The sequence below is a fragment of the Penaeus chinensis genome, chromosome 34, assembly GCF_019202785.1.
Source record: "Penaeus chinensis breed Huanghai No. 1 chromosome 34, ASM1920278v2, whole genome shotgun sequence".
Taxonomy (NCBI): domain Eukaryota; kingdom Metazoa; phylum Arthropoda; class Malacostraca; order Decapoda; family Penaeidae; genus Penaeus; species Penaeus chinensis.
The window spans coordinates 6,925,401-6,935,400 of NC_061852.1; the positions used below are offsets into that span (position 1 = coordinate 6,925,401).

Genomic DNA, 10,000 nt, shown 5'->3' on the forward strand with positions numbered 1-10,000 from the left:
CTTTGTTTTGTTTCATCTGTTCTTACTTCCTCTCGACATCTCTCTCTCCGTGACCCTCTCGCCAATCTCTTGCAAAATCCACAGCATATCCGCGACTCCCAACTCGACCAACAACCTCTTCCCAACCTCACACCTCCTCCCTCTTCCCCGTCACGTGACAACGCCGTAAACCTCAGTGACCCTTCAACCCCATTTCCGCGGTCGAACCAACCCCTCAAGCCCCTTTCCTCACAGGATCAGCAATAGTCTTCTCCCTTGAACCCCTAGGAAGTTCCCTTGTCCCTTGTGCATGCCGTCAACGTGGTGGAAAAGCCCTGTTAACTTGTGTCTTCCGCGGGCGTTCCTGTTACCGCATCACGCCTACCCCCCATTGCCCCATTGTCCTCTTCCTCCCATTCCCCATTGTCCTCATCTCCCTCCCCACTCCCCCTCCCCCCTGCGTCACCTGCAAGCACACGCTTCATCTCCAGGATCACCAGCATCGTCCCGCAAAAATTATTAACTCACTCGGGGATTAAAATTGTCATTAAAAATCCAATAAAGTTTCACGCCGGGCTGCGATTGTTGCCTCAAAATATTCAATTTCTTCGCCGCCGCCCCGAGGAGCTCGCGGTCTCTTCAGGGAGGGATGGGGGTAGGAGGGGGAGACAGAGAGGGGGAGTCTGGAATAAGAAAGGGAGGGCGAGAGAGGGAAGTCAGGGGGGAGATGGAAAGGGAGATGGAGAGGGGAACAGAAAGGGGGGAAAGGGAACGAAAGAGGCAGAGATAGAGAGGAAGGAGAGGGAGATGACGAAGGAAAGGGAAAAGGAGAGGGAATGAAAGTGGCAGATGGAGAAAAGAGAGGAAAACCGGAGATTTGTAGCGAGAGAGGACGGAATCTCTACATAAAAAAGAGGAGAAAAAGGGAAAAAGGTTGGAGAAGATGGAGCACGAGAGAAACCCGAGGGTATTCCCTTTTCTTGTTCAATTGCTTCTTCAAACGAAAATCACAAAAAAAGCTAGGATCTTGTACATTACTTAGAGCGAGATCACAATTTTAAAACTTAATATTTATAGAGAGCCTCCTCTTGTTGTTAAAGCAAATAATCACAATAAAAACTGAATCTCTTCACGTCCAACTTTTGAATTGTTGAATTCTGAATTGTTTACAGAGCCTATCCTTTTGTCGCTAAAGCAAATGATCGCTCATTTTTCATTACAAGTTTCCTTTGTGAAGAAATGGGACATAAGCCGTGAAACTATGAAACCAACACTGCTCCGGCGATGCTAATTAATTCGTGAATTCGTGAGGGGAAAAAATTAAAAAAAAAGGAACCAACAACTTCCAAATTATAAGGTCCCTCCTTGCGTAGAACTTCTTTACAAAAAAAGAAAAGAAAAAGAAAAAGAAAAAATCACGTTAACCCAGACCTTAACTTCCCTGATAATTGCCACGCAAAACAGCCTTTCCGAACAGAAGCTGTTCACTGCCCCAAAGCAGGCACGTACCTGAAGATGATAACAGTAAATGAAGATGTAATGAAGATGTATAGGGCCATCCCTTCTCTCTCGTCTTGGGAGATCTTGCCGAAAGCAAGACTGCGGAATCTTAACGTGTGAGTCTTAAAACGCAAGCAAGTTTTTACTCATGCAGACTTACTCACCGGTTGGGTCTGGAAAGATATAAAATAAGGGAAATAATAAAATAAAGGGACAAATGTTGATACAACTAAAGCAAAATGCAAACAAATAAACTTAAAGTAATAATGCAAACATAAAACACAAATACAATAAACATAAAATGCAAATATAAGTAAAAATAGAAAACATATTCAAACATATAAGGCCAAAATGTAAAATTAAAAATTAAACTATGAAAAACATAACTGAACAATAATTATCGTACATTAAAAGAGGTTTGAGGATAATCCAAAATGCTAAATGCAAAATAACAAAATGTTTGCTACAGATGGGAGCAATAAAAACGGAACACTTATAAAAGACAAAGAACTATAATGACGAGACAAAGCAAACGAAGAAAACCAGAAAGTGTAAACAAAATAAAAAAACAACGATACATAAAGAAACAAATTAGAAAAAGTAATGATAATATTCCCTGCTTGGGAAAGCATGTCAGCAGGCACGAAAACAGGCGACGAGGCCTTCAGGCATAGTTGCAAGCAGAAATGCAAGCAGGATGAGGAGTGGCGCTTAGTGACAAAGAGCCTTCAGATGTAAGAATCCTCAGGCTCTTCTTCCCAAAGCCCGGCGCGAGTCACTTACGAGAGTCATTTCTCTTCGTTTCAATTCCATCTACTTCCCCCGTCCACCCCCACAAAATATACCACCTCCCTTTCCCTTTCTGTCCTTCCATTTCTTTTATTTATTTACTGTTACTTTTTGTCCCTATTTCTGCCCTTAAGCCTGCCTGCCTGCCTGCCTGCCTGCCTGCCTGCCTGCCTGCCTGCCTGCCTGCCTGCCTGCCTGCCTGCTCCCTGTCTCCCTGTCTCTCTCTCTCCCTTTCTTTTATCCATCCAAATCCCCCTTTTCTATCGTTTCTCCCTAACCCTTTGTGTCTAATCATCCTGTCAATCCCAGAGGACACTTTTGCCTTCCTTGCAACGTCCCTTTCCCTCGTCCCTTTCAGATGCCATCGTGAAAATGCAGATATTAAAAAAATCACCAAATCGGACAATTAATTCTTTGTCTTTGTTATTTACGGCTCTTTCTGTGTGTGTCTGTCTGTCTGCTCGTCTGTCTGTCTCCTCCCTTCTTCCACCTCACCCTACCTATACGATTTATATGCCCTTCCCTCACCCCTCCCAAATCCTCTCCCCCTCCTACCCACGCCCCCCTGCCCTACGATCCTACTATCCTCAAGCTCCATTTCCGCTTCCCCTTCCCCTTCCCCCTGCCCTCCCCTCACCCTCCAACAAACACCCAGCGAGCGTCAACTCGAGCCGCGGCACCGATGAATGTTTTATGTCTGGCTGAAGGCGTCCGCGGGGCCAGATAAACAACGGTCCATCTGAGGTGCTCGCATGACCCAGATGGAGAGCCTTCCCCTTCGCCTTTCTCGTCCCCTTCTCCTTCTCCTTCTTCTCCTTCCTCTTCTCCCTTCACCTTCCCCTTCCTCTTTACCCTCCCCTCCCATTCCTACTCTCTCTCCCCTATGCCTTCCTTCTGGTCCTTCTCACAACGTCTTCAGATGGCAGTTTGAATTACGTGACGGGAGGCCGCAGATGGTAAGCAAGTTATGGCGGCCCAGTGTGTGGATGGGTACGGTAAGGGACGCCGAGAGGATGCGTGCGTTTACTTCTTCGTTTCTCTCGGGGAAACGGAAGGATGTGCTTGAGGCTGGTTAGATCTTCGTACCAAAGAGAACAAAGTGAATATTGAATATATAAGCAAATACAAGGACTAAGAAACACACACACACACACACACACACACACACACACACACACACACACACACACACACACACACACACGCACACGCACACACACACACACACACACACACACACACACACACACAGAGTCCAAGCCCTCCTATACCCATGAGGGCCGCCGATCTACCTGTGAAAGAACGCGAACCACCTTTGCCAACTCCCCCCCTTCCCCTTTTCCCCAGTGTCAGGTTAAGCCCAGCTGGCGAGTCCCCCAAATCCCCAGGATCTCTGAACCGCCAACATTTGAGGATTTGTGCCAGCGTATCCTTCTCGCCTTCCCTCCCCTAGCTTTATTCCTTCGTCTTGGTCTCACTGGGAACACTGGTTGTTTTTCCATATACCTACCCCCCTTCCTCCCTGCCCCTTGCCACTTACCCCTTACCCTTTACTCCATACCTCCTACCCCTTCCCCTTAATCCCACCCCCATCTCCCCCAACATCCCTCCACCGCAACCCCACCCCTGTCACCCCTACCATCCCCAGTCTAACCCACCACCCTAGCCTTCACTCTTATCCTCCCCCCTCCCCCCCCCCAAGCTACCATGTCAGTCATAAATCTTGCCCTTCGGTCATTTGAACTACGTCTCTTGAAGAAATATGCAAAAGTGTAAATATAAATGACTTTTCATAATATTAAATATACATGACCTACGATAATTATATGCCAAACAAAGTTCTTGTTTATTTGCATGCGTTTGTCTGTTTGTGTGATTGAGTAAGTGTGTGTAGGCGTGTGTGTGTGTGTGTGTGTGTGTGTGTGTGTGTGTGTGTGTGTGTGTGTGTGTGTGTGTGTGTGTGTGTGTGTGTGTGTGTGTGTGTGTGTGTGGGCGTGCGTGCGTGCGTGCGTGCGTGCGTGCGTGAGAGAGAGTGTCCGTATGCGTGCGTATCAGTCAGCTCTACCGCTTATCTCCTTTACCCCTTTGAAAACCTTCCTTCTTCCCACAACCGATTTTCAAACCAACGTGACACATTCCGCTCCCACAATTCCTTCCCAAAACCTTTTCGTTCTCCTCTCTATCACCCCCCCCCCTTCCCCTTCCCCTTCCCTCTCGATCCAACCCGAAGGCGATCTCAACACACGCAGGACAACAAGGCGAAGCATAACGGAATAAAAATAGAAATAAAAAGTTGATGCACCGCTCCATAGCGACGCGGTCCCCGGCACTAAACTTGCATGTCGCTCTCGTTTTAGAGCACTTGTACAGTAAAGCACAAAAAATGTGCGCGCGGAACTGAATTGTAAAAAATGTTCATGTTTCATAATTATCATATTTTAATTTATGTGCACGCACACACACACACAAACACACACACACACGCACGCGCACGCGCACGCACACACACACACACACACACACACACAACAACAACAACAAACAGACAGAAAGACAGTAAGAGTGAGAGAGAGTGAGAGAGAGTGAGAGAGTGAGAGAGTGAGAGTGAGAGTGAGAGTGAGAGTGAGAGTGAGAGTGAGAGTGAGAGTGAGAGAGAGAAGAGAGAGAGAGAGAGAGAGAGAGAGAGAGAGAGAGAGAGAGAGAGAGAGAGAGAGAGAGAGAGAGAGAGAGAGAGAGAGAGAAGGAAAGAGAGAGAGACAAAAAGACAGAGAGACACACGAAAATTAAGTCTCGAGACGCTCAGGGTCCGCGGCCGGGTTCTGTCTGCCTGCCTTATTACACGACACCGAATAGATTCGCAGTTTACGCCCAGGAGACAGCAACAGGAGATCCCTATTTCGCAGGTAACAGATAACAACGCGATTACCGTTAACGCTCAACAGGCCTTTTCAACAGTAAGTACGTCGTTTGCATACAAGCAAGATATACCAGCAAGGTGTCCTCATTTGCATCCAACGGGGCTCGGGGAAACGTCAGCGCCGCCGTCGGAACAGATCCACAACAGCTAAACAACGGTGCATTATACTAGTGTAGTTGAGAGTATCAATTGTGCATAGAGTGGCGAGGGAAAGGAGGCAGAGGAAGGGGGAGGAGAAGATAATGACTCAAGGGAGGAAGGGTATTGGTGTAAGAATGAAAATACAAGTGGGAAGAAATGGTTGTATCTCCTCGACATACATCGCAGGGCACGAAAGATACTATTTTGCTCGCTCACTCTCTCTTTCGCTCTCGCTCGCTCGCTCACTCACTCACTCACTCACTCACTCACTCACTCACTCACTCACACACACACACACACACACACACACACACACACACACACACACACACACACACACACACACACACACACACACACACATTCATACTTAAAGACTCTCCCTCACCTCCACTCCCACTCCCACTCCCACTCTTCCGTACCTGGCAACCAGCGCCGCAAATAAACATTCCATCGCAGCTGGAGTGGCACTTATTTTGGCCGCGCAGGTTCTGGGTCAGTCTCGGACGGGATGGCTCACATGCCTCTGCTAGCTGGACCGGCCATCACAATGACAGCCTCACTTTGACAGCACAAACGCCGTCCCATTGCAATCACTTGGGCCGGATGCTAAAAGATGCTCGCCACGCAGCCCGCGTTCAGAACCAATTAGTCCCGTTGCTCCCGTGCCAGATCCGGGATGCTGCGCGGGGCCGGGATGCAGCAAAGGCGGTCGGTCACCTTACCACCATTCGCCCACGGATAGCTAGCCAGTCGGCGCATCAGCTGAAAGCCAGTTAGTCAGTGATCCAATTCGCCATTCTATCCACTATTACGACTGTTAACATGCCCTATTTCGAAGCTAGACATCCACCTATCCACATAAAAAATCCAGACACCGAACCACCTATTCATCTATCCGTCCACCCTGCCAGCCAGCCAGCCAACCAGACGTCAATTCCTTCAAAGGGAACTATTTAATATACGGCCGTGGTAGGTGGGCGTGAGCCGGCTGCGAGTCCGAGCTGGCTTGAGCGACACTAAGGGCGGACCTCCGTGTTATCCGCTGGTAAAAGTGATCCTTAGTGAGGCGCGCGCCCCCTCCCCTCCCGGCCCGAGCGAAGGAGAGATATGCATGCAGCGGCACGACCCCACGAGAACACACACTCATCAACAATCAATCAGCCAAATTACCACTTCGATTAGGCCATTATTCCTCCACCAATATGAAGAGACACGGCGCAGGCAGGCTCGGCGCGCGTGCAGATTTAACGCACCAAAGCTGAATTCTGGACAAGTGTTGTGCCGAGCCTTGCGAGAGCGGGCGCTGTGGGAAAAGCTGAACAGGTGGTGAATCATGAAAGGCTGCCCGCTGAAAAATAATTACAGTTAGCGTCTGTCTGCTGTCGACGGTGTTTGGGAAAAGAACGTTTTTGTCAGTGTAATTGTGATTGAAAATACTCCAGCACTTTTTTCTATCTTTCTCTTTTGCAACGAACGCGATTCTCTGTGTGTATGTTATTCATAGGAAGGGAAAAACCGTAAGAATATTTATACATTATACTTTTTATAGAAAAGCGAGAATAAAGGAATAAAGGATTCAATGAAGCGGAGCTGACAACGCAGACGCCCCCGACACCGCCGACAACTAAGCTACGCACCTCCATCGAACCAAAAGAAAAGGCTAAAAATAGTATAAAGCAAATTAAATGTCTGAAAATCTACGAGTCGGCGTTCGAATGTTATTGGAAGATGAAGCTCTATAATTTCATGCAGCACTGCAGCTCGCCCGGCAATGGCCAAAGCGGCTCCTTGTAGTAAAGTCTGGCGCCTGATTTAAGCTGCCAGGAACGAGGAGTAAGCAGGCAGGAGGCAGCAGGTGCTTTCCGATGAAGTATTCACCCACAGAAGAGAGTCCCGGTCCTTGCACAATGAGTGAATCTTGCCCTGCATCTATTTCAGCTCGTATGCTAATCCCCTTATCGGGCACTTGCGACCCACCTTCCCATCTTTTGTCGTCTTAGTACCGCCCCACAATGGCATTACCACGTCAAACCCTCCTCAATTTACATTCCGGCTGCGTGTTACGCCTTCCTCTTGTCCGTTTTTTCTCGTTTTCCTTTGTCCTCTTCCCTCCCTTCGCTCGCCTCCGAAAACACGCGCACGCTGATACTGACGGCCTCCATTATTAAGTCTCTCCTCTTCCATATATATACACATCTCCGGCATGATCATTTAAAACACAGGCAAGACGCGAAACGCAAGATTTTCAAACACAAATTTCTGCTTTGCTCTCGCATGATTCCGGCAAAATGTCCGACTGTTCCCGCAGTCAAAATCCTGGGATGTATTTCCGTTGCTTCATTTGCACCCACTTCACATGCTTTCAACAGAAAAAAAATGAAAGAAAAAAATAAATAGCGAATGAAATGAAACTCACTATGTATCCTTATTTTTGTCGTTCAATAAACTCAGTTCTACGAAATATATAAAATATAACAATAGGGGAGATACCAAGTTTTTAAAAAAATGTTATATAAATCATAATAAGCGACCACAGCTAACAATATCCCTGCCCCGCCTCCTCTCCCTATTTCCAATTTCATTATTAAACACACTATTACTATTCCGCCCACAATTAAGACACTTCCCCGCCCTTTCCCTCCCTAACGCTCCACTCCGGTATCATCGGAGAAAAACATAAAGCGCGAACGGCACTTCTCATTATACATCACACAGTCTAAACAGATTGTAAAATTCTGCTTCTTAGCATTTTACGACGCGAAAGAATTTGCGTCGAAGGTAAAGGCGCTTAGGGAGCTCTTACACACAGGTGCCATACGCTGCTTTATTTGTGTAACCGACGTAAAAAAAATGGAGGGGGGGAGCGCCACAGACTACCTTAACGTCACCTCAGATCCCCGTGCAATGTTGCCATAAAAAAAGGTGGAACACTAAAAGACATCACGCCCGAAGGTTGCACAGGGAAAAACGTTCCGTAATCTGATGCAATATGTGCGCAGCTACAAAATCCTGTGAAAATATTGACGGAAATCATAAAACGTTGTATATTCATCCTATAAAAAGGATTTAATGCATTGAGCAAAGTGAAAATGCTACAAATCTTCTCATAATCTTGCGAAAGACACCGTTATAAGACTTAAGACGTTGTGAGAGACGATGAAGATGTTTGAGGAGAGTCGAGGTTTAAGTGATGGCACAGCGAGGCGATTCCTCTTGCAGAATATTGCAGAATGTGGATATATTTTGCAGTCTGTATCAGGATGTTATCTCAACGGGCTACTGTTCCACTCTGTTGAATGTTGCAGCATGCACGTGAATGCCGCATAATGTTGCAAGATGTTGAGAGAAATTTGAATATTATTAATCCAGGATGTTGCCAGACCTAGCAAAGAGTAGGGGGGGAGAGGGGGAAAGGGAGAGAGGGAGGGCGGGAGACTGGGAGGGGGGGGGAGGAAGGGAGGAGGAATGGAGGACGAACAGGAACTGAGGAAGGGAGACGGGAAGAGAAACAAAGGAAGTGAAAAAAAAAGGAAAGAGAGGTCGAGTCAAACAGCAGCAAAGAAAGAATTTAAAAAAGGTGAGGAATGAGATAAGGAACAGGTAGGAATTACAAAGCAATTCATAAAACTCGCACTTTTCAGTCTTCGTTTCCGTACACACTAACGCCTTCCTTTCTCTTCCCGCTCCTCTTCCTCTTATCACTCTCTCCTTCGTAGCCCTTCTCTTCCTTTCTTCCTCTTATCACTCTCTCCTTCCTCGCTTTGCCCACTCCTTCCTCTTATCCCTCTCTCCTTCGTAGCCCTTCCTTCTCCTTTTTTCCCTTATTACTCTCTTCTTCCTCGCTTTTCCCTCTCCTTCCTCCTATTATCACTCTCTCCTTCCCAGCCTTTCCCTCTCCTTCCCCGTCTTATTATCCTAACACTCTCCTTTTCTCCTTTTCCTCTCCCGACACGCACAAGAGATCTAACCGTCGTCGCAAACAAGCAAGAAAATGAGCAAGCAAACAAACGAACAAGCAAGCAAGCAAGCGAGGCACTTTCCCGAAGAGGTCATCACGAAGCCCCGATTACGTCGCGCCGAAACCCCGGTCCGCGGGATCGCCTCGCCTCCTAAAAATCCTAATCCTAATCCTAAAAAAGGCTCAACATAATTCTAAAGGCCGTAAATCCGCCGAGAAAACTGTGACGTCATACGAAAGCCCCCGGACACCCTAGCCCGTCCTATCCCCCACCGCGTCATAGCCTCTTCCCCACATTCCCCCACCCCCCTCTCTCTCTGCCCATTTGACCCCTCCCCCACCTTCTCCCTCCGCCACCTTCTCCCCCAAATCCCATACCCCATTCACCAACCCTCTTGACCCCCCAATCTCTTCCTACCCCCTTTAACCCCCCGCCCCTTCCTATCCCCACCACCCCTCCCTCAACCCTGAGGATTCGCAGCCTAATCCCAAAATCCTGACGCAAAGCCCGATATTTTAACACTTAATGCGCGGAAAGAAAAAGAGGTAGAAAAAATACGGACGAAAAACGCAGGCCGTGTAAACAAATTTCTCTCTCTCTCTCTCTCTCTCTCTCTCTCTCTCTCTCTCTCTCTCTCTCTCTCTCTCTCTCTCTCTCTCTCTCTCTCTCTCTCTCTCTCACACTCACACACACACACACACACACACACACA

At 47.6% G+C, this 10,000-nt stretch overlaps 1 protein-coding gene across 1 annotated transcript in view; it reads right to left on the reverse strand.

Moving 5' to 3' along the window:
- Positions 1–10,000, reverse strand: part of LOC125043901 (tyrosine-protein phosphatase Lar-like) — a 949,474-nt gene that overhangs the window by 400,182 nt on the left and 539,292 nt on the right. The window contains exon 5 of the mRNA XM_047640276.1: positions 1,644–1,652. Within this exon, the coding sequence (XP_047496232.1) occupies positions 1,644–1,652 (9 nt within the window). The remainder of the gene's footprint in view (positions 1–1,643; positions 1,653–10,000) is intronic.